This window comes from Somniosus microcephalus, unplaced genomic scaffold (assembly GCF_052327205.1).
Source record: "Somniosus microcephalus isolate GS21.2 unplaced genomic scaffold, FLI_Smic_1.0 unresolved_chr7, whole genome shotgun sequence".
In the NCBI taxonomy this organism is placed as follows: domain Eukaryota; kingdom Metazoa; phylum Chordata; class Chondrichthyes; order Squaliformes; family Somniosidae; genus Somniosus; species Somniosus microcephalus.
In genome coordinates, this window is record NW_028225185.1 from 31,626,648 (window position 1) to 31,650,957 (window position 24,310).

The 24,310-nt window shown below is 52.4% G+C and overlaps 1 protein-coding gene across 1 annotated transcript in view; it reads right to left on the reverse strand.

Moving 5' to 3' along the window:
- LOC147086735 (selenide, water dikinase 1-like) overlaps window positions 1-24,310 on the reverse strand; it is a 37,208-nt gene that overhangs the window by 3,140 nt on the left and 9,758 nt on the right. The window contains exons 3-7 of the mRNA XM_085978911.1: window positions 11,746-11,853; window positions 5,869-6,023; window positions 4,275-4,365; window positions 3,036-3,135; window positions 1,822-2,034 (exon numbers count right to left, since the gene is read on the reverse strand). Of these exons, the coding sequence (XP_085835037.1) occupies window positions 1,822-2,034; window positions 3,036-3,135; window positions 4,275-4,365; window positions 5,869-6,023; window positions 11,746-11,853 (667 nt within the window). The remainder of the gene's footprint in view (window positions 1-1,821; window positions 2,035-3,035; window positions 3,136-4,274; window positions 4,366-5,868; window positions 6,024-11,745; window positions 11,854-24,310) is intronic.

The following is a 24,310-nucleotide window of genomic DNA, read 5'->3' on the forward strand; positions in this document are numbered from 1 at the left end:
CATTTATTGCCCATCCCCTAGTCGCCCTTGAGAAGGTGGTGGTGAGCCGCCTTCTTGAACCGCTGCAGTCCGTGTGGTGAAGGTGCTCCCACAGCGCTGTTAGGGAGGGAGTTCCAGGATTTTGACCCAGCGACGATGAAGGAACGGCCGATATATTTCCAAGTCGGGATGGTGTGTGTGACTCGGAGGGGAACTTGGAGGTGGTGGTGTTCCCCTGCGCCTGCTGCCCTTGTCCTTCTAGGTGGAAGAGGTGGCGGGTTTGGGAGATGCTGCCGAAGAGGCCTTGGCGAGTTGCTGCAGTGCATCTTGTAGATGGTCCACACTGCAGCCACGGTGCGCCGGTGGTGGAGGGAGTGAATGTTTAAGGTGGTGGACGGGGTGCCGATCGAGCGGGGTGTAGTGCTGCCCGGCGCCGAGACCGGGGGGTCGCAAACATAGAAGATAGGAGCAGGAGTCGGCCATTCGGCCCCTCGAGCCTGCTCCGCCATTTAATGAGATCATGGCTGATCATCCAAATTCAGTACCCTGTCCCTGCCTTCTCCCCATACCCCTTGATCCCTTTAGCCTTAAGAAATATATCCAACTCCTTCTTGAATATATTTAATGAATTGGCCTCCACTGCCTTCTGTGGTAGAGAATTCCACAGGTTCACCACTCTCTGGGTGAAGAAATTCCTCCTCATCTCTGTCCTAAATGGCTTACCCCTTATCCTTAGACTGTGACCCCTGGTTCTGGACTCCCCCGCCATCGGGAACATCCTTCCTGCATCTAGTCTGTCCAGTCCTGTCAGAATTTTATAAGTTTCAATGAGATCCCCTCTCATTCTTCTAAACTCCAGCGAGTATAAGCCCAATCGACCCAATCTCTCCTCATACGTCATTCCTGCCATCCCAGGTATCAGTCTGGTGAATCTTCGCTGCACTCCCTCCATGGCAAGAACATCCTTCCTCAGATAAGGCGACCAAAACTGCACACAATACTCAAGGTGGGGTCTCACCAAGGCCCCTGTACAACTGCAGCAAGACATCCTTGTTCCTGTACTCGAACCCTCTCGCTACGAAGGCCAACATACCATTTGCCTTCTTAACCGCCTGCTGCACCTGCATGCTTACCTTCAGCGACTGGTGCACAAGGACACCCAGGTCTCATTGCACTTCCCCTTCTCCCAATCTATTGCCGTTCAGATCATAATCGGCCTTCCTGTTTTTGACACCAAAGTGGATAACCTCGCATTTATCCACATTATATTGCATCTGCCATGCTTCTGCCCAATCGCCCAACCTGTCCAAATCATACTGGAGTTTCTAGGCATCCTCCTCACAGCACACACGCCCACCCAGCTTTGTGTCGTCTGCAAACTTGGAGATATTACATCTAGTTCCCTCATCTAGATCATTAAATATATATTGTAAAAAAATAGCTGGGGTCCTAGGACCGATCCCTGCGGTACCCCACTAGTCACTGCCTGCCATTCGGAAAACGACCCGTTTATTGCAACTCTTTGCTTTCTGTCCGCCAACCAGTTCTCTATCCAAGTCAATACCTTGCCCCCAATCCCATGTGCCTAACTTTATACGCTAATCTCTTATGCGGGACCTTATCGAAAGCCTTCCGAGAGTCCAAATACACCAGATCCACTGGTTCTCCCGTATCTATTTTACCAGTTACCGGAACCGTCCTGCTTTGGGCGGCTCCGTTACGGTCCCGCTGTGAGCCCACAAAGGAACCGCCAGGTGATCCTCACCCACCCCCTCCTTTTGGCTCCGACTGGCGGAGGGAGGGGACGAGCGCAGAGCTGGAGCTGGAGCGCCCCCCTCTCACCTGACGTCTCCGCCGACGTGCCGTGCAGCAGCCCGAACATGTTGCCGCAGGCTTTGCTGATGGCCGCCATCTTGGCGATGATCGGGAGGTTGTGGATGACGAACGACACGTCGTTGCGCTGCTGCTTGGCCAGGTTCTGGGCGTGGCCGAGGATGCCGAACCCCGTGATGTCGGTGGCAGCGTGAGCGTTGAACGTGTGCATCAGGCCCGCAGCTGCAGAGGACAGGAGAAAGAGAGGATGGCAGGTTATCCGCTCCGGTCCACCAGCATAGGATTTCAGCGACTCGCGACAGCTGTCGCACACCCCCCTCCGCCCTCAAGGCACCAACGACTCGCCGCGAACCCCCCACGTTTCTCACCCCTGGTTCCACGGGCACTGTCCGCCCTCACACAAACATCCGCCCATCCCGAGGGAGCGCCGCACCGTCGGAGGGGCGGTGCCGAGGGAGCACCGCACTGTCGGAGGGGCGGTGCTGAGGGAGCGCCGCACTGTCGGAGGGGCGGTACTGAGGGAGCGCCGCACTGTCGGAGGGGCGGTACTGAGGGAGCGCCGCACTGTCGGAGGGGCGGTGCTGAGGGAGCGCCGCACCGTCGGAGGGGCGGTGCCGAGGGTGCGCCGCACCGTCGGAGGGGCGGTGCTGAGAGAGCGCCGCACTGTCGGAGGGGCGGTACTGAGGGAGCGCCGCACTGTCGGAGGGGCGGTACTGAGGGAGCGCCGCACTGTCGGAGGGGCGGTACTGAGGGAGCGCCGCACTGTCGGAGGGGCGGTACCGAGGGAGCTTTCGGATGTGACGTTAAACCGAGGCCCCGTCTGCCCGCTCAGGTGGACGTAAAAGAGAATAGTATTTCGAAGAGCAGGGGAGTCCTCGTGGGGCTGTTATTTATCCCTCAACCAACATAGCAGAAACAGGTTATCCTGTCATTTTCACATGGCTTAATTGGCTGTTGCGTTTCCTACATTGCAACAGCGACCACACTCCAAAAGTGCTTCACTGGCTGTGAAGCGCTGTGGGACGTCCCGAGCTGGTGAAAGGCGCTGGAGAAATGCGAGTCTCTCTTTTCAGGGACCGTCAGCCAAGGCCCGACTTTGCCATCACCCACATCGCAAGGGGGCTACCGGATAGCCATCAGCAGCAGGAACCCCACCCCGCCCGACTCCCCCTACTGCCTCCCCCAGCTCTGGTGGACCCGGGGCCTCTCCGTCGCCAGCTTACCTGTGCGATTGAGACGGGCCATGTTGAACATGGCCTCTTGATAGGCCAGCTCCACATCCTCCTGGGACACCACCAGCTTGATCTTGTTCCATTTCTCTGGCTGCGAGGGGTGGGAAGGAGGGAAAACTCGGGAGTTAGTGCTCGGGGAAAGGTCAACAACAAATTTAAGCACCGCACCCAGCTGGAGCGACATAGAAACATCAAAGATAGGAGCAGGAGTCGGCCATTCGGCCCCTCGAGCCTGCTCCGCCATTCAATGCGATCATGGCTGATCATCCAAATTCAGTCCCCTGTCCCTGCTTTCTCCCCATATCCCTTGATCCCTTTAGCCTTAAGAAATATATCCAACTCCTTCTTGAATATATTTAATGAATTGGCCTCAACTGCCTTCTGTGGTAGAGAATTCCACAGGTTCACCACTCTCTGGGTGAAGAAATTCCTCCTCATCTCAGTCCTAAATGGCTTCCCCTTATCCTTAGACTGTGACCCCTGGTTCTGGACTCCCCCGCCATCGGGAACATCCTTCCTGCATCTAGTCTGTCCAGTCCTGTTAGAATTTTATAAGTTTCAATGAGATCCCCTCTCATTCTTCTAAACTCTAGTGAATATAAGCCCAATCGACCCAATCTCTCTTCATACGTCATTCCTGCCATCCCAGGTATCAGCCTTGTGAATCTTCGCTGCACTCCCTCCATGGCAAGAACATCCTTCCTCAGATAAGGCGACCAAAACTGCACACAATACTCAAGGTGTGGTCTCACCAAGGCCCTGTACAACTGCAGCAAGACATCCTTGCTCCTGTACTCAAATCCTCTCGCTACGAAGGCCAACATACCATTTGCCTTCTTAACCGCCTGCTGCACCTGCATGCTTACCTTCAGCGACTGGTGCACAAGGACACCCAGGTCTCGTTGCACTTCCCCTTCTCCCAATCTATTGCCATTCAGATAATAATCTGCCTTCCTGTTTTTGCCACCAAAGTGGATAACCTCGCATTTATCCACATTATACTGCATCTGCCCAATCACCCAACCTGTCCAAATCATACTGGAGTTTCTCGGCATCCTCCTCACAGCACACACGCCCACCCAGCTTTGTGTCGTCTGCAAACTTGGAGATATTACATCTAGTTCCCCCGGCGAAAAGATCGTTTGTTTGTTTTTAAAAGATCAGTGCTCGCAACCGGCGGCCCCCCGCACACCCCAAGCCGAGGCAAGAGTTTCACTCCCCAACACTTACGTTTTCCAGCCACTGGTGGCTGTTCACGGCAACCTGTGTCCCCAGTGGTTTTGTCAACACCAACACATCTCCTGGAACGGCGTTGTCAGGCCTTTGGGGGGGAGAGAGAGAGAGAGAGATGGGGAAAGGAAGGGAGGAGGGGAAAATTAAACAGGTATCACAGCGGAGAATCAGGCACAGCATTTTGAAACACGCATAGAATCCTTTTCGAGTCTATCTACCCACAGCATGCCTGCGGTGATAAAAAGCTCTTTGTATTTATTCCAGCTCCCCCAGAAAGCACCGACACACTCTGAGGTGGCACAGTTCACAAGCGCTGAGCCCCCTCCGCTCCCTCAGTTAAGTGCCAGTGCGCGAGTTAGACCGGGGGGGGGGGGGGGGGCGGGTGGGATCGACAGTGGGATTGCTCCCTCGGCTGTGCAACAGTGCGTAGCATTCCCGAGTCAGAAGGTCGTGGGTTCGAGCCCCACTCCAGAGACCCGAGTAATCCAGGCCGCACTGTCGGAGGGGGCGGCGCGGAGGGAGCGCCGCACTGTCGGAGGGGCGGCGCGGAGGGAGCGCCGCACTGTCGGAGGGGCGGTACTGAGGGAGCGCCGCACTGTCGGAGGGGCGGTACTGAGGGAGCGCCGCACTGTCGGAGGGGCAGTACTGAGGGAGCGCCGCACTGTCGGAGGGGCGGTACTGAGGGAGCGCCGCACTGTCAGAGGGGCGGTACTGAGGGAGCGCCGCACTGTCGGAGGGGCGGTACTGAGGGATCGCCGCACTGTCGGAGGGGCGGTACTGAGGGAGCACCGCACTGTCGGAGGGGCGGTACTGAGGGATCGCCGCACTGTCGGAGGGGCGGTACTGAGGGAGCGCCGCACTGTCGGAGGGGCAGTACTGAGGGAGCGCCGCACTGTCGGAGGGGCGGTGCTGAGGGAGCGCCGCACTGTCGGAGGGGCGGTACTGAGGGATCGCCGCACTGTCGGAGGGGCGGTACTGAGGGAGCGCCGCACTGTCGGAGGGGCGGTACTGAGGGAGCGCCGCACTGTCGGAGGGGCCGCCTTTCAGGATGGACATTAAACCGAGGCCCCGTCTGCTCTCTCAGGTGGACGTAAAGGATCGCACAGCCACTATTGGAAGAAGAACAGGGGGGAGTTCTCCCCGGTGTCCTGGGGCCAATATTTATCCCTCAACCAATATCATTGAAAAACAGATGATCTGGACATTATCGCGTTGCTGTTTGTGGGAGCTTGCTGTGCGCAAATTGGCTGCTGCGTTTCCGACATGACAACACTTCAAACAGTACTTCATTGGCTGTGAAGCGCTTGGGGACGTCCAGAGGTGGTGAAAAGGGCCAGAGAAATGCTCCAAGGGACAGTGAGCCCAGTTGTAGGGGTTTGAGCCCCAAACATTGCTGCTGCATATGGTAGTGGGGGGGGGGGGTGCACACGAGGCACCAGAGGGCAGGTGACTCCGGGAGGAGAAGCGAGCTCCGGCCAGAAGCCAGAGTCTCGAGGAGATGCAATGAATGAAAAAACCCCGCAGGCAATCCACAACTACGGCTTGCCGCAGCAACCGCGGCCGGCTCGCTGCCCGGGCTCGGCGTACTCACATGATGAATTCGTTGGGTTGGCACACGACCGTCGCCACCCCTCCGATAATGATCCAGGGGTTCACCACCGTCTGCCCGCCCGTCACCGAAGTGCCGCCTTCCTCCGCCGCGTCCTTGAAACCTCGGATCATCAGGGGAACCACTTTGTCGCGCTCCTGGCGAACGCAAACAGCAGGACGGTTACCCGAAGCTCTTGGAGTGACTGGGGCCGTCCCCCACCCCTTGCCTCAGCTCGTCCCGCTGCTGAATCCCTCACCCCCCGCCTTTGTTACCTCCTCAACTCGACTGTTCCCACGCTCTCCTGGCCGGCCTCAAACCTTCCACCCTCCGTAACCATCAGCTCATCTAAATCTCTGCTGCCCCATGTCCTAACTCGCACCGAGTCCCGTTCGCCCATCACACCCCTGCTGTGCTCGCTGACCTACACTGGCTCCCAGTCCGGGAACGCCTGGATTTCAAAATTCTCATCCTCGTCTTCAAATCCCTCCCTGGTCCTCGCCCCCTCCCTATCTCTGTATCCTCCTCCAGCCCCCTACACCCCTCCCTATCGCTGTAACCTCCTCCAGCCCTACAACCCTCCCTATCTCTGTATCCTCCTCCAGCCCCCTACACCCCTCCCTATCGCTGTAACCTCCTCCAGCCCCCTACAACCCTCCCTATCTCTGTAACCTCCTCCAGCCCCCTACAACCCTCTGCGATCTCTGTAACCTCCTCCAGCCCCCTACACCCCTCCCTATCTCTGTAACCTCCTCCAGCCCCCTACACCCCTCCCTATCTCTGTAACCTCCTCCAGCCCCCTACACCCCTCCCTATCTCTGTAACCTCCTCCAGCCCCCTACACCCCTCCCTATCTCTGTAACCTCCTCCAGCCCCCTACACCCCTCCCTATCTCTGTAACCTCCTCCAGCCCCCTACACCCCTCCCTATCTCTGTAACCTCCTCCAGCCTCCACAACCCTCCCTATCTCTGTAACCTCCGCCAGCCCCTACCACCCTCCCTATCTCTGTAACCTCCTCCAGCCCCTACAACCCACCCTATCTCTGTAACCTCCTCCAGCCCCTACCACCCTCCCTATCTCTGTAACCTCCTCCAGCCCCTACAACCCTCCCTATCTCTGTAACCGCCTCCAGCCCCCCACAACCCTCCCTATCTCTGTAACCTCCTCCAGCCCCTACAATCCTCCCTATCTCTGTAACCTCCTCCAGCCCCTACAACCCTCTGCGATCTCTGTATCCTCCTCCAGCCCCCTACACCCCTCCCTATCGCTGTAACCTCCTCCAGCCCCCTACAACCCTCTGCGATCTCTGTAACCTCCTCCAGCCTCCTACACCCCTCCCTATCTCTGTAACCTCCTCCAGCCCCCTACACCCCTCCCTATCTCTGTAACCTCCTCCAGCCCCCTCAACCCCTCCCTATCTCTGTAACCTCCTCCAGCCCCCTACACCCCTCCCTATCTCTGTAACCTCCTCCGGCCCCCTACACCCCTCCCTATCTCTGTAACCTCCTCCAGCCCCCTACACCCCTCCCTATCTCTGTAACCTCCTCCAGCCTCCACAACCCTCCCTATCTCTGTAACCTCCGCCAGCCCCTACAACCCTCCCTATCTCTGTAACCTCCTCCAGCCCCTACAACCCACCCTATCTCTGTAACCTCCTCCAGCCCCTACCACCCTCCCTATCTCTGTAACCTCCTCCAGCCCCTACAACCCTCCCTATCTCTGTAACCGCCTCCAGCCCCCTACAACCCTCCCTATCTCTGTAACCTCCTCCAGCCCCTACCACCCTCCCTATCTCTGTAACCTCCTCCAGCCCCTATGACCTTCTGCGATCTCGGCGCTCCGCCAATTCTGGCCTCTCGCGCGTCCCCCCCGATTTCCATCACTCCACCACTGGCGACCGCGCCAGGGCCCCGACGCTCTGGAATTCCCTCCCTAAACCTCTCCGCCTCTCTCTCTCCTCCTTTAAGACGCTGCTTAAAACCGACCTCTCTGACCAAGCTTTTGGTCACCAGTACCTAATATCTCCTTATGTGGCTCGGTGTCAATTGTTGTCTGATTATCGCTCCTGTGAAGCGCCATGGGACGTTTTACTGTGTTAAAGGCGCCGGATAAATGCAAGTTATAAGATCATAACAATTAGGAGCAGGAGTCGGCCATTCGGCCCCTCGAGCCTGCTCCGCCATTCAATGAGATCAGGGCTGATCTTCGACCTCAACTCCACTTTCCCGCCCTATCCCCATATCCCTCGATTCCCTCAACATTCAAAAATCTCTCGATCTCAGCCTTGAATATACTCAACGACTGAGCCTCCACAGCCCTCTGGGGCAGAGAATTCCAAAGATTCACCGCCCTCTGAGTGAAGAAATTCCTCCTCATCTCAGTCCTGAATGGCCGACCCCTTATCCTGAGACTGTGAGTTGTTGTACATCATTGGCTGTGATGCCCTTTGGTATGCACTGAGGTCGGGAGAGGCGCTGTATAAATGCAGGTCTCCTTTTCCCAGCTGTGTGGTTTTGAGACTTACTCTAACTGGAGCCGTGTGGTGTCCAGCCTTACTCTAACCGGAGCTGTGTGGTGTGGGGCCTTACTCTAACTGGAGCGGTGTGGTGTGGGGGCCTTACTCTAACTGGAGCTGTGTGGTGTCCAGCCTTACTCTAACTGGAGCTGTGTGGTGTGGGGCCTTACTCTAACTGGAGCTGTGTGGTGTGGGGCCTTACTCTAACTGGAGCTTTGTGGTGTGGGGCCTTACTCTAACTGGAGCTGTGTGGTGTCCAGCCTTACTCTAACTGGAGCAGTGTGGTGTGGGGCCTTACTCTAACCGGAGCTGTGTGGTGTGGGGCCTTACTCTAACTGGAGCTGTGTGGTGTGGGGCCTTACTCTAACTGGAGCTGTGTGGTTTTGAGACTTACTCTAACTGGAGCTGTGTGGTGTGGGGCCTTACTCTAACTGGAGCTGTGTGGTGTGGAGCCTTACTCTAACTGGAGCTGTGTGGTGTGAGGCCTTACTCTAACCGGAGCTGTGTGGTGTGGGGCCTTACTCTAGCTGGAGCTGTGTGGTGTGGGGCCTTACTCTAACTGGAGCTGTGTGGTGTGGGGCCTTACTCTAACTGGAGCTGTGTGGTGTGGGGCCTTACTCTAACTGGAGCTGTGTGGTGTGGGGCCTTACTCTAACTGGAGCTGTGTGGTGTGGAGCCTTACTCTAACTGGAGCTGTGTGGTGTGGGACCTTACTCTAACTGGCGCTGTGTGGTGTCCAGCCTGACTCTAACTGGAGCTGTGTGGTGTGGGCCTTACTCTAACTGGAGCTGTGTGGTGTGGAGCCTTACTCTAACTGGAGCTGTGTGGTGTGGGGCCTTACTCTAACTGGCGCTGTGTGGTGTCCAGCCTTACTCTAACTGGAGCTGTGTGGTGTGGGGCCTTACTCTAACTGGAGCTGTGTGGTGTGGGCCTTACTCTAACTGGAGCTGTGTGGTGTGGGGCCTTACTCTAACTGGAGCTGTGTGGTGTGGGGCCTGACTCTAACTGGAGCTGTGTGGTGTGGGGCCTTACTCTAACTGGAGCTGTGTGGTGTCCAGCCTTACTCTAACTGGAGCTGTGTGGTGTGGGGCCTTACTCTAACCGGAGCTGTGTGGTGTGGGGCCTTACTCTAACCGGAGCTGTGTGGTGTGGGGCCTTACTCTAACCGGAGCTGTGTGGTGTGGGGCCTTACTCTAACTGGAGCTGTGTGGTGTGGGGCCTTACTCTAACTGGAGCTGTGTGGTGTGGGGCCTTACTCTAACTGGAGCTGTGTGGTGTGGGGCCTTACTCTAACTGGAGCTGTGTGGTGTGGGGCCTTACTCTAACTGGAGCTGTGTGGTGTGGGGCCTTACTCTAACTGGAGCTGTGTGGTGTGGGGCCTTACTCTAACTGGAGCTGTGTGGTGTGGGGCCTTACTCTAACTGGAGCTGTGTGGTGTGGGGCCTTACTCTAACTGGAGCTGTGTGCTGTGGGGCCTTACTCTAACTGGAGCTGTGTGGTGTGGGGCCTTACTCTAACTGGAGCTGTGTGGTGTCCAGCCTTACTCTAACTGGAGCTGTGTGGTGTGGGCCTTACTCTAACTGGAGCTGTGTGGTGTGGGGCCTTACTCTAACTGGAGCTGTGTGGTGTGGGGCCTTACTCTAACTGGAGCTGTGTGGTGTGGGACCTTACTCTAACTGGAGCTGTGTGGTGTGGGGCCTTACTCTAACTGGAGCTGTGTGGTGTGGGGCCTTACTCTAACTGGAGCTGTGTGGTGTGGGGCCTTACTCTAACTGGAGCTGTGTGGTGTGGGGCCTTACTCTAACTGGAGCTGTGTGGTGTGGGGCCTTACTCTAACTGGAGCTGTGTGGTGTGGGGCCTTACTCTAACTGGAGCTGTGTGGTGTGGGGCCTTACTCTAACTGGAGCTGTGTGGTGTGGGGCCTTACTCTAACTGGAGCTGTGTGGTGTGGGGCCTTACTCTAACTGGAGCTGTGTGGTGTGGGGCCTTACTCTAACTGGAGCTGTGTGGTGTGGGGCCTTACTCTAACTGGAGCTGTGTGGTGTGGGGCCTTACTCTAACTGGAGCTGTGTGGTGTGGGGCCTTACTCTAACTGGAGCTGTGTGGTGTGGGGCCTTACTCTAACTGGAGCTGTGTGGTGTGGAGCCTTACTCTAACTGGAGCTGTGTGGTGTGGGGCCTTACTCTAACTGGAGCTGTGTGGTGTGGGGCCTTACTCTAACTGGAGCTGTGTGCTGTGGGGCCCTACTCTAACTGGAGCTGTGTGGTGTGGGGCCTTACTCTAACTGGAGCTGTGTGGTGTCCAGCCTTACTCTAACTGGAGCTGTGTGGTGTGGGGCCTTACTCTAACTGGAGCTGTGTGGTGTCCAGCCTTACTCTAACTGGAGCTGTGTGGTGTGGGCCTTACTCTAACTGGAGCTGTGTGGTGTGGGCCTTACTCTAACTGGAGCTGTGTGGTGTGGGCCTTACTCTAACTGGAGCTGTGTGGTGTGGGGCCTTACTCTAACTGGAGCTGTGTGGTGTGGGCCTTACTCTAACTGGAGCTGTGTGGTGTGGGGCCTTACTCTAACTGGAGCTGTGTGGTGTGGGGCCTTACTCTAACTGGAGCTGTGTGGTGTGGGGCCTTACTCTAACTGGAGCTGTGTGGTGTGGGGCCTTACTCTAACTGGAGCGGTGTGGTGTGGGGCCTTACTCTAACTGGAGCTGTGTGGTGTGGAGCCTTACTCTAACTGGAGCTGTGTGGTGTGGGGCCTTACTCTAACTGGAGCTGTGTGGTGTGGAGCCTTACTCTAACTGGAGCTGTGTGGTGTGGGGCCTTACTCTAACTGGAGCTGTGTGGTGTGGGGCCTTACTGTAACTGGAGCTGTGTGGTGTGGGGCCTTACTCTAACTGGAGCTGTGTGGTGTGGGGCCTTACTGTAACTGGAGCTGTGTGGTGTGGGGCCTTACTCTAACCGGAGCTGTGTGGTGTGGGGCCTTACTCTAACTGGAGCTGTGTGGTGTGGGGCCTTACTCTAACTGGAGCTGTGTGGTGTGGAGCCCCACTCTAACTGGAGCTGTGTGGTGTCCAGCCTTACTCTAACTGGAGCTGTGTGGTGTGGAGCCCCACTCTAACTGGAGCTGTGTGGTGTGGAGCCTTACTCTAACTGGAGCTGTGTGGTGTGGAGCCTTACTCTAACTGGAGCTGTGTGGTGTGGAGCCTTACTCTAACTGGAGCTGTGTGGTGTGGAGCCTTACTCTAACTGGCGCTGTGTGGTGTGGGGCCTTACTCTAACTGGAGCTGTGTGGTGTTGAGCCCCACTCTAACTGGGTACAGCTACGGCGCCCGAGGCCCTGCGAGAGCAAGTTGTCTTCACCCCACCTTACCTTTTCGGTCATTTTCTGGCTCACGCTCAGCAGCATCAGCATGTTGTCACATTCGGTGATGCCCATGGCGTAGAGGTCGCTCAGGACATTAGCGCAGGCAATCCGCCCCTGGTACACAGGAAAACACAAGGGGTCAGACCCCGCACGTGGTGACAATGACGGCCAGCCACCCCGACCTTTCACGCGACAACCAAACCTCACGCCAGCGACGAGACAGCAATCCTTCTGACCAGGTGGAATTAAGGCAGCTTCACACAGAAACCGACTCAATTCAGCTTTCTGTAGGGGCACCAATCAGGTGTCGTAGATAGCACTGCCCTGTGTTATACAGTGACAGACCTGTACCCACCAGTACTGTACCCGTGTTATACAGTGACAGACCTGTACCGACCAGTACTGTACCCCAGTGTTATACAGTGACAGACCTGTACCCACCAGTACTGTACCCGTGTTATACAGTGACAGACCTGTACCGACCAGTACTGTACCCCAGTGTTATACAGTGACAGACCTGTACCCACCAGTACTGTACCCGTGTTATACAGTGACAGACCTGTACCGACCAGTACTGTACCCCAGTGTTATACAGTGACAGACCTGTACCCACCAGTACTGTACCCCAGTGTTATACAGTGACAGACCTGTCCCCACCAGTACTGTACCCCAGTGTTATACAGTGACAGGCCTGTACCCACCAGTACTGTACCCCAGTGTTATACAGAGACAGACCTGTACCCACCAGTACTGTACCCCAGTGTTATACAGTGACAGACCTGTACCCACCAGTACTGTACCCCAGTGTTATACAGTGACAGACCTGTACCCACCAGTACTGTACCCCAGTGTTATACAGTGACAGACCTGTACCCACCAGTACTGTACCCCAGTGTTATACAGCGACAGACCTGTACCCACCAGTACTGTACCCCAGTGTTAGTGACAGACCTGTACCCACCAGTACTGTACCCCAGTGTTATACAGTGACAGACCTGTACCCACCAGTACTGTACCCCAGTGTTAGTGACAGACCTGTACCCACCAGTACTGTACCCCAGTGTTATACAGTGACAGACCTGTACCCACCAGTACTGTACCCCAGTGTTAGTGACAGACCTGTACCCACCAGTACTGTACCCCAGTGTTATAGTGACAGACCTGTGCCCACCAGTACTGTACCCCAGTGTTATACAGTGACAGACCTGTACCCACCAGTACTGTACCCCAGTGTTATACAGCGACAGACCTGTACCCACCAGTACTGTACCCGTGTTATACAGTGACAGACCTGTACCCACCAGTACTGTACCCCAGTGTTATACAGTGACAGACCTGTACCCACCAGTACTGTACCCCAGTGTTATACAGTGACAGACCTGTACCCACCAGTACTGTACCCCAGTGTTATACAGCGACAGACCTGTACCCACCAGTACTGTACCCCAGTGTTAGTGACAGACCTGTACCCACCAGTACTGTACCCCAGTGTTATAGTGACAGACCTGTGCCCACCAGTACTGTACCCCAGTGTTATACAGTGACAGACCTGTACCCACCAGTACTGTACCCCAGTGTTATACAGCGACAGACCTGTACCCACCAGTACTGTACCCGTGTTATACAGTGACAGACCTGTACCCACCAGTACTGTACCCCAGTGTTATACAGTGACAGACCTGTACCCACCAGTACTGTACCCGTGTTATACAGTGACAGACCTGTACCCACCAGTACTGTACCCCAGTGTTATACAGCGACAGACCTGTACCCACCAGTACTGTACCCCAGTGTTATACAGTGACAGACCTGTCCCCACCAGTACTGTACCCGTGTTATACAGTGACAGACCTGTACCCACCAGTACTGTACCCGTGTTATACAGTGACAGACCTGTACCCACCAGTACTGTACCCCAGTGTTATACAGTGACAGACCTGTACCCACCAGTACTGTACCCGTGTTATACAGTGACAGACCTGTACCCACCAGTACTGTACCCCAGTGTTATAGTGACAGACCTGTACCCACCAGTACTGTACCCCAGTGTTAGTGACAGACCTGTACCCACCAGTACTGTACCCCAGTGTTAGTGACAGACCTGTACCCACCAGTACTGTACCCCAGTGTTAGTGACAGACCTGTACCCACCAGTACTGTACCCCAGTGTTATACAGTGACAGACCTGTACCCACCAGTGCTGTACCCCAGTGTTATACAGTGACGGACCTGTACCCACCAGTACTGTACCCCAGTGTTAGTGACAGACCAGTACCCACCAGTACTGTACCCGTTATACAGTGACAGACCTGTACCCACCAGTACTGTACCCCAGTGTTATAGTGACAGACCTGTACCCACCAGTACTGTACCCCAGTGTTATACAGTGACAGACCTGTACACACCAGTACTGTACCCCAGTGTTATACAGTGACAGACCTGTACCCACCAGTACTGTACCCGTGTTATACAGTGACAGACCTGTACCCACCAGTACTGTACCCCAGTGTTATAGTGACAGACCTGTACCCACCAGTACTGTACCCCAGTGTTAGTGACAGACCTGTACCCACCAGTACTGTACCCCAGTGTTAGTGACAGACCTGTACCCACCAGTACTGTACCCCAGTGTTAGTGACAGACCTGTACCCACCAGTACTGTACCCCAGTGTTATAGTGACAGACGTGTACCCACCAGTGCTGTACCCCAGTGTTATACAGTGACAGACCTGTACCCACCAGTACTGTACCCCAGTGCTATACAGTGACAGACCTGTACCCACCAGTACTGTACCCCAGTGTTATACAGCGACAGACCTGTACCCACCAGTGCTGTACCCCAGTGTTATACAGTGACAGACCTGTACCCACCAGTACTGTACCCCAGTGTTATACAGTGACAGACCTGTACCCACCAGTACTGTACCCCAGTGTTATACAGTGACAGACCTGTACCCCCCCAGTACTGTACCCCAGTGTTATACAGTGACAGACCTGTACCCACCAGTGCTGTACCCCAGTGTTATACAGTGACAGACCTGTACCCACCAGTACTGTACCCCAGTGTTATACAGTGACAGACGTGTACCCACCAGTACTGTACCCCAGTGCTAGTGACAGACCTGTACCCACCAGTACTGTACCCCAGTGTTATACAGTGACAGACCTGTACCCACCAGTACTGCACCCCAGTGTTATACAGTGACAGACCTGTACCCACCAGTACTGTACCCCAGTGTTATAGTGACAGACCTGTACAACGAGTTAAATGTAGTTTTTTGTGTGTTAGCAACACAGATATCTCAATGTTCATCAGGATTTCAGCGTTCCTGACTGGGAGACTCAATTATCACTTGATCTGCCGTCTCCCCGTGGCCCCCGAATCCAAAACTTATTGAACTGGGGCTGCTGTTACTCTACAGGAAAGAAACGGCTCGCTCACTTTGGCTCCTCTCCTTAAACTGCTGATCCCGCCACAGGCACCAGATATCACGGTGCGATCGGGAGCCTTGATAACTTGGGTCTGCTGATCAAACCCAGGAGTGTGGAGTACAAGGTGGCACTGCTGAGCCTGATAAGAACGCAAGAACTAGGAGCTGGAGGCGGCAGTACACCCCCTCGAGCCTGCTCCGCCATTCAATGCGATCATGGCTGATCATCCAAATTCAGTACCCTGTCCCTGCCTTCTCCCCATATCCATTGATCCCTTTAGCCTTAAGAAATATATCTAACTCCCTCTTGAATATATTTAATGAATTGGCCTCTACTGCCTTCTGTGGTAGAGAATTCCACAGGTTCACCACTCTCTGGGTGAAGAAATTCCTCCTCATCTCTGTCCTAAATGGCTTACCCCTTATCCTTAGACTGTGACCCCTGGTTCTGGACTCCCCCGCCATCGGGAACATCCTTCCTGCATCTAGTCTGTCCAGTCCTGTTAGAATTTTATAAGTTTCAATGAGATCCCCTCTCATTCTTCTAAACACCAGCGAGTATAAGCCCAATCGACCCAATCTCTCCTCATACGTCATTCCTGCCATCCCAGGTATCAGTCTGGTGAATCTTCGCTTCACTCCCTCCATGGCAAGAACATCCTTCCTCAGATAAGGCGACCAAAACTGCACACAATACTCAAGGTGTGGTCTCACCAAGGCCCTGTACAACTGCAGCAAGACATCCTTGCTCCTGTACTCGAATCCTCTCGCTACGAAGGCCAACATACCATTTGCCTTCTTAACCGCCTGCTGCACCTGCATGCTTACCTTCAGCGACTGGTGCACGAGGACACCCAGGTCTCGTTGCACTTCCCCTTCTCCCAATCTATTGCCGTTCAGATAATAATCTGCCTTCCTGTTTTTGCCACCAAAGTGGATAACCTCGCATTTATCCACATTATATTGCATCTGCCCAATCGCCCAACCTGTCCAAATCATCCTGGAGTTTCTCGGCATCCTCCTCACAGCGCACACGCCCACCCAGCTTTGTGTCGTCTGCAAACTTGGAGATATTACATCTAGTTCCCTCGTCTAGGAGCAGGAGGCGGCAGTACGTCGCCTCGAGCCTGCTCCGCCATTCAATAAGATCGTGGCTGATCTTCAACCTCATCTCCACTTTCCCGCCCCGATCCCTCGATTCCCCTAGAGTCCAAAAATCTATCGATCTCCGCCTTGAATATAGAGTTATACAGCACAGAAAGAGGCCCTTCGGCCCATCGTGTCTGCGCCGGCCATCAAGCCCCGTCTATTCTAATCCCATTTTCCAGCACTTGGTCCGTAGCCTTGTGTGCTGTGGCGTTTCAAGTGCTCATCTAAATGCTTCTTGAATGTTGTGAGGGTTCCTGCCTCTACCACCCTTTCAGGCAGTGAGTTCCAGATTCCAACCACCCTCTGGGTGAAAAAGTTTTTCCTCAAATCCCCTCTAAACCTCCTGCCCCTTACCTTGAAACTATGCCCCCTGGTTATTGACCCCTCTACTAAGGGGAAAGGTTCCTTGCTATCCACCCTATCTATGCCCCTCATAATTTTGTACACCTCAATCAGGTCCCCCCTCAGCCTTCTCTGCTCTAAGGAAAACAACCCCAGCCTGTCCAGTCTCTCTTCATAGCTGAAGTGCTCCAGCCCAGGTAACATCCTGGTGAATCTCCTCTGCACCCTCTCCACTGCAATCACATCCTTCCTATAGTGTGGCGACCAGAACTGCACACAGTATTCCAGCTGTGGCCTAACTAGCGTTTTGTACAGCTCCATCATAACCTCCCTGCTCTTATATTCTATGCCTCGGCTAATGAAGGCAAGTATCCCGTACACTCAACGACTGAGCCTCCACAGCCCTCTGGGGCAGAGAATTCCAAAGATTCACCGCCCTCTGAGTGAAGAAATTCCTCCTCAACTCAGTCCTAAATGGCCGACCCCTTATCCTGAGACTGTGACCCCTGGTTCTAGACTCTCCAGCCAGGGGGGAAACAACCTCTCAGCATCTACCCTGTCAATCCCCCTCAGAATCTTATATGTTTCAATAAGATCACCTCTCGTTCTTCTAAACTGCTGTAACTAGTGGGGTACCGCAAGGATCAGTGCTTGGGCCTCAGCTATTCACAATCTACATCAATGATTTGGATGAGGGGACCAAATGTTATATATCTAAGTTTGCTGATGGTACAAAGCTGGGTGGGAATGTAAGCTGTGAGGAGGATACAAGGGGATATAGACAGGCGAAGCGAGTGGGCAAGAACATGGCAAATGGAGTATAATGCGGAGAAATGTGAAGTTGTCCACTTTGGTAGGAAAAATAGAAAAGCAGAGTATTTTTTAAATGGGGAGAGATTGGGAAATGTTGGTGTTCAGAGGGACCTGGGTGTCCTTGTACACGAATCACTGAAAGTTAACAGGCAGGTACAGCAAGCAATTCGGAAAGCAAATGGTATGTTGGCCTTTATTACAAGAGGATTTGAGTATAAGAGTAAAGACGTCTTACTGCAATTATATAGGGCCCTGGTGAGATCACACCTGGAGTATTGTGGACAGTTTTGGTCTCCTTACCTAAGGAAGGATATACAGGAAACTTTCGTTTATCCGGAGGTTAAATGTGCGGAAAGCTCTATCTACAGGAAACTTTGTGCTATCCGGCACCAACGGGACCGAGCTGTTGCCGTCCCATCAAAACTGCCGGACAAACCAGCGCTAATGTTGAAACATGCGGAGATTTTGAGCTCCGTATCTGGCAACAAACCCTGTCGCTCAGCAACAGCTTCTAAACGGTCGGCCGTACCTTGCAAGCATCTCTGTAGCTTAGCAACAGCTTCAGCGAGACCTTGCAGAGCTTGACCGGTGAAAAAAAAAAGCAACGAGAAGAAAAAAAAACCTAACGAAACGGCTCCTGATTTTTGCCGGTGGCTCAAGCATTCCGGACATTTAGCCTCCGGATAAACCAAAGTTTCCTGTACCGGCAAAATTCAGGAGTCGGTTCAGATAATTTTTTTTCCTTTTCGTTGCTTCTTTTCTCCAGTCCTGGCTCTGCAAGCGTCTCTGTAGCTAAGCAACAGCTTCAGCTAGACGCTTGCAAGCTGCGCCGACGGTTTTGAAGCTGTTGCTAAGCAACAGGGTTTGTTGCTTCACACGGAGCTCTGAGCTCCGTATGTTTTAACGTTAGCGCTGGTTTCTACGGCAGTTTTGATCTAACGGCACCAGCTCGGTCCTGGATATCAGAAAGTTTCCTGTACTTGCCATAGAGGGAGTGCAGCGAAGGTTCACCAGACTGGTTCCTGGGATGGCGGGACTGTCGTATGAGGAGAGATTGGGTCGACTAGGCCTGTATTCACTAGAGTTTAGAAGAATGAGAGGGGATCTCATTGAAACATATCAGATTCTGAGGGGGATTGACAGGGTAGATGCTGAGAGGCTGTTTCCCCCCTGGCTGGAGAGTCTCGAACCAGGGGTCACAGTCTCAGGATAAGGGGTCGGCCATTCAGGACTGAGATGAGGAGGAATTTCTTCACTCAGAGGGCGGTGAATCTTTAGAATTCTCTACCCCAGAGGGCTGTGGAGGCTCAGTCGTCGAGTCCCATCCCAGGGACCAGTCTGGTGAACCTTCACACACACACACACAGTCCAGTAGGAGGCTCTGGACGGTTATCAGCAGCAGAAATGCGGGCCGCTTCTTCTCCTCTCTAATCCGGGGCACTGAGGCCAATAGTCGCCCCCCCCCCCACTACTAACCGCCACCCCAGCTGAGAATCCAGCAGAGATCCCTCAAGGATGGTGTTATAAATCTCATCATGAAGAAACGACTCATGAAATAACACTGGACGGCCAGCTGGTGGCGCCATCCAAGGAGTATAAATACTCGGGCGTGGGCCCAGCTTTTCAGGGACATTTTGTAAGACAGGAACTAGTGAAGTACAACTAGACTTCCCATGTTCTGAAACAAGTTGATTAAAGCCTTGCTTTATACTCGAGCCAAGTGCGTAGTGAGTTTTATTACGTCAGCTTTGATCTGGATCCTTCTCGATCTTTCGGGCTCGGACTAAACCGAGGGGAATCCCCGACCACCCCCCCGCTCTTTCTCGAGTCGTACCGTGGGAATCGATAACTTCTGCCCGAACAGGCCGGCGAGACAGGGCCGGCGGTTTTGCTGAGCAGGCGGGCGGGGAAAGCGTTAAAACCTTTTCATTCTTGGCTCAAAGTCCCCAGAGTAAACACGGCAGATTAAACATTAACCAGATGGCGTGGTGCGGACCGAAGGTCGCGGAAACGCCCGTCGGCGGCTGGTCTGGCTGCCAAAATGTCCCACTCGACCCGCCAGGACTCACATTCCCACCATTGCTCCGCTTTATTGCTGAAATCAGCGAGAAGGTCGAACACTGACTGCGCACCATCGGTCTAGGTCTCCCGGATAGTATTCAGCGTACTTCTGCGGAGGATGGGGAGGGGGATACAGGTGATTTACAGCGGAGAAGTTCACCCGAGGCCCCGTTTTGCCAGCACGATTGGATGCTGAGGAGCCCACGGACACTATTGGAAGGGGGGGGGGGAGCGAGCAGGGAGTTTCTCCCGGTGCCCTGGGGAGGCCCCAACACTTCCCCACCCTCAACCAACAGATTAAACAGGCCACGTGCGGCGCTACGACCCTGCGGGATCCGCAACCTGCAAAAACAGTCACCGCACTAGAGAGGGAGTCCTCGCACGCGGAGTTCGGGAGCCGCGATGAGCAATGTTCCCGCTGAGCCGCGCAGAGGTCTGGCGGCCCCGCGCCGCCGGCTCAAACTGAAAAACCCACGCATGCGCGGAAATTTAAGGGGCCGCGCGCCCCCAAAAGAATCAGAGGGATAATTGGCGATAAGACGCGATATACTGGGCTGTCCTTAGAACATAAGAATTAGGAGCAGGAGTCGGCCATTCGGCCCCTCGAGCCTGCTCCGCCATTCAATAAGATCACGGCTGATCATCGATCTCAACTCCACTTTCCCGCCCGATCCCCATATCCCTCGATTCCCCTAGAGTCCAAAAATCTCTCGATCTCAGCCTTGAATAGACTCAACGACGGAGCCTCCACAGCCCTCTGGGGTAGAGAATTCCAAAGATTCACCGCCCTCTGAGTGAAGAAATTCCTCCTCATCAGTCCGAAATGGCCGACCCCTTATCCTGAGACTGTGACCCCTGGTTCTAGACTCTCCAGCCAGGGGGGAAACAGCCTCTCAGCATCGACCCTGTCAATCCCCCTCAGAATCTGATATGTTTCAATGAGATCACCTCTCATTCTTCTAAACTCCAGAGAGTATCGGCCCATTCTACTCAATCTCTCATCATAGGACAATCCCTCTCATCCCAGGAATCAATCTAGTGAACCTTCGTTGCACCGCCTCTAAGGCAAGCATATCCTTCCTCAGATAAGGAGACCAGAACTGTGCACAGTACTCCAGGTGTGGTCTCACCAAGGCCCTGTACAATTGTAGCAAGACTTCCTCAACTCTTATACTCCAACCCCCTTGCAATAAACGCCAACATGCCATTTGCCTTCCTTATTGCTTGCTGTACCTGCATGCTAGCTTTGTGTTTCTTGCACGAGGACACCCAAATCTATCTGAACACCAACATTTAATAGTTTCTCACTGTGGTGATTATTCTTTATGTTTAGTAAGAAGTATTGTGATTGGTTGTTTGTTTCCTGCCTTGGGATATATGCTGTAATCTCATTGGTAGTTGATGTCATGTGATTTGTGGTGGCCATCTTAAATTCAGTTCTTTCCAGCCTTTAGTTGGGACTGGGTGTTGAAGATGTGCTACCGGATTTTTAAGTTAATAAAGCCTAGATTAGAAAGGCAAATCTATTCTTTATTTCAATTTATTAACTTTATGTCAGAATGGAGCGATATCTTCAACCAGAACGATTCAATGCTGACCCTAATTCTGCAGGAGTGGATGATAAATGGAAACATTGGTATTGTACATTTAAAAACTTTTTGGGCGTGTTGGATCAAGAGTCTCTAAATAAGCTGAATATGCTGATCAACTACATTGCTCCGGATGTGTATAAGTATATTTTGGACTGTAAAACTTACGAAGTGGCTATTTCTACATTGGAAAAGATTTTTGTTAAACCAAAGAATGAGGTATTTGCACGTCACCTTCTATCTGCCCGTAGGCAGCAGGTGGGAGAATCTTTGGATACTTATTTACAAGCACTTCGGTGCCTTAGTGTTAACTGTAATTATAAGGCCGTGACGGCTGAAGAATATAAGGAAGAATCGGTACGGGATGCTTTTATTAATGGATTACTGTCTAGATCAATTCGTCAGCGGTTGTTAGAAAATAAGACTTTGGATCTTAAGAGTGCTTTTGAGCAAGCTTCTACATTGGATGTGGCTCAGAGAAGTTCGGATTCTTATGCTCTTTTTAATCAGCCTGTGACTGTGGTTTCGGCAGTTCCGGATGAAAAGGAATTATGTGGACTTAATAGGAGTGGTTTACTAGATTCTGAAACAGTTTCTACTTCAGCGGCTGTTGCCTCTAGGATTCAGAAGTGTTATTTTTGTGGGAACGTCCGGCACCCTCGTCTGAAGTGTCCTGCTCGGGAGGCTGTGTGTAGTAAATGCGGCAAGAGAGGTCATTACGCACGTGTGTGTAAATCATCAGGTTCAATTACCTCCTCTGTGACTATTCAGCCTTTAGATAGGGCGTTTATTGCATCAATTTCTGCTGCATTTGCTCATGGGCTAAACAAAGCTATAGTTACGGCCCAAGTTAATGGGTTGGAAGTGAAGGCCCTTATAGATACGGGCAGTACCGAGAGTTTTATAAGTCTTCAGTTTGCAAAGGAGAAGCATTTGAAAATTTCGCCTGTTTCCTATCGGGTGTGTATGGCTCAGACGACTCTCACTTCACAAGTAGCTGGTTGTTGCCTTGTGAAATTGATTCTTCTAGGTAATACGTATACTGATATATGCCTATCTGTTTTGCCTAATCTCTGTGCGGATATTTTGATTGGTCATGATGTGCTTCAGTTACACGAGAGTCTCAGTCTTTCATTTGGAGGGACTAAGCCACCTTTATCTATTTGTGGATTAACCTCTTTATCCATTTCTCCATTATCACTTTTTTCCAATTTGATGCCGGATTGTAAGCCAATTGCTACCAAGTCAAGAAGGTATAGCAGTCAGGATAGAGAATTTATTAATTCTGAAGTTCAACGTCTCTTATTGGAAGGAATCATTGAACCTAGTTGTTCGCCTTGGCGGGCACAGGTAGTTGTCACGACTAACGAGAGACATAAGAAACGAATGGTGATAGACTATTCCCAAACTATTAATAGGTATACTCAATTAGATGCGTACCCTTTGCCTAAGATTGATGAGCTTATCAATAAAGTATCTCAGTATAAGGTTTTTAGCACTATTGACCTAAAGAGTGCTTATCATCAGATTCCTATTGTTAAGAAGGATCAACCATATACGGCCTTTGAGGCTGGTGGAAAGCTGTATCAGTTTTGCCGAATACCATTTGGTGTTACTAATGGTGTTGCTTGTTTTCAACGGGCAATGGATGCTTTTATAAGTGATAACTCTCTCTCTGACACCTTTTCATATTTAGATGACATCACGGTGTGTGGCAAATCAAGGGTGGAGCATGATTCTAATTTAGAAAGATTCCTTCAAGCTGCGGAAAAAGTTGGTTTAACTTTCAATAAAGTGTACCTTTTCGACCACCGAGGTAAATCTACTGGGGTACATTATCTCGGGAAACAAGATTAAACCAGACCCAGAACGTCTGCGACCATTGATTGATTTACCTTGTCCTACTAATTCTAAGGCTTTGCAACGAGTTGTTGGACTGTTTTCTTACTATTCTAATTGGATTGCAAATTTTTCACAGAAGATCCGGCCTCTTATTCGGGTTACGACATATCCTCTATCATGGGAGGCCAGGACGTGTTTTGATAATTTTAAAAAGGATATCCTTGGAGCAGTTGTGCATTCTATTGATGAGCAGGTTCCTTTTGTGATTGAGACGGACGCTTCTGATTTTGCAATTGGGGCTACTCTGAACCAAAATGGAAGACCTGTGGCCTTTTTCTCACGTACCTTGAACAATAGTGAAAAAAGGCATTCTTCAATAGAGAAAGAGGCGTATGCAATAGTAGAAGCACTGCGTAAATGGAGACATTATTTATCGGGGCGACATTTTACGTTGGTAACTGATCAAAAGTCTGTGTCCTTTATGTTTGATGTCAAACATTTTGGAAAGATTAAGAATGATAAAATAATGAGGTGGAGGATTGCGTTGGCATGTTACCATTTTGATATAGTTTATCGTCCGGGGAAGGATAATGTTGCTGCTGATGCGCTGTCGAGGGCTTATTGTTCTGTGATTCACGGAGATACGCTTATTAATCTTCACAATGCCTTATGCCATCCTGGGGTTACGAGGATGATACACTTCGTACGCAGTAAGAATTTGCCCTTTTCAGTTGAAGACGTCAAGCGGATGACTTCATCATGTTCTAGCTGTGCTCGGTGTAAACCGAATTTCTTTAAGCCTCAACGAGCTCATCTTATAAAAGCTACTTCTCCTTTTGAACGTTTGAGCGTCGATTTTAAGGGGCCTCTTCCTTCAACTACTCAAAACCGATATATATTTACTGTTGTGGATGAGTTTTCAAGGTTCCCTTTTGCTTTTCCTTGTGCAGATGTATCAGTTGCTACAGTTATCAAATGTCTGACTCAACTTTGTCATCTTTGGGATGCCTGCGTATATCCATTCGGATCAGGGAAGTTCTTTTATGTCTTCCCAGTTGAAGGAATACCTTCAGAGTCGGGGAATTTCTATTAGCAGAACTACCCCGTATAATCCCCAGGGTAATGGACAGTGCGAACGATACAATGGGGTGATCTGGAAGGCAGTTATGTTGGCTTTGACATCCCGGAACCTCAAGAATACACAGTGGGAAATGGTACTGCCTGATGCCCTGCATTCCATTAGATCATTGCTTTCAACGGCTACGAATGTGACCCCCCCATGAAAGGCTCTTTAACTATCCGCGGAGATCTACTACGGGATATTTGGTACCTTCATGGCTTACT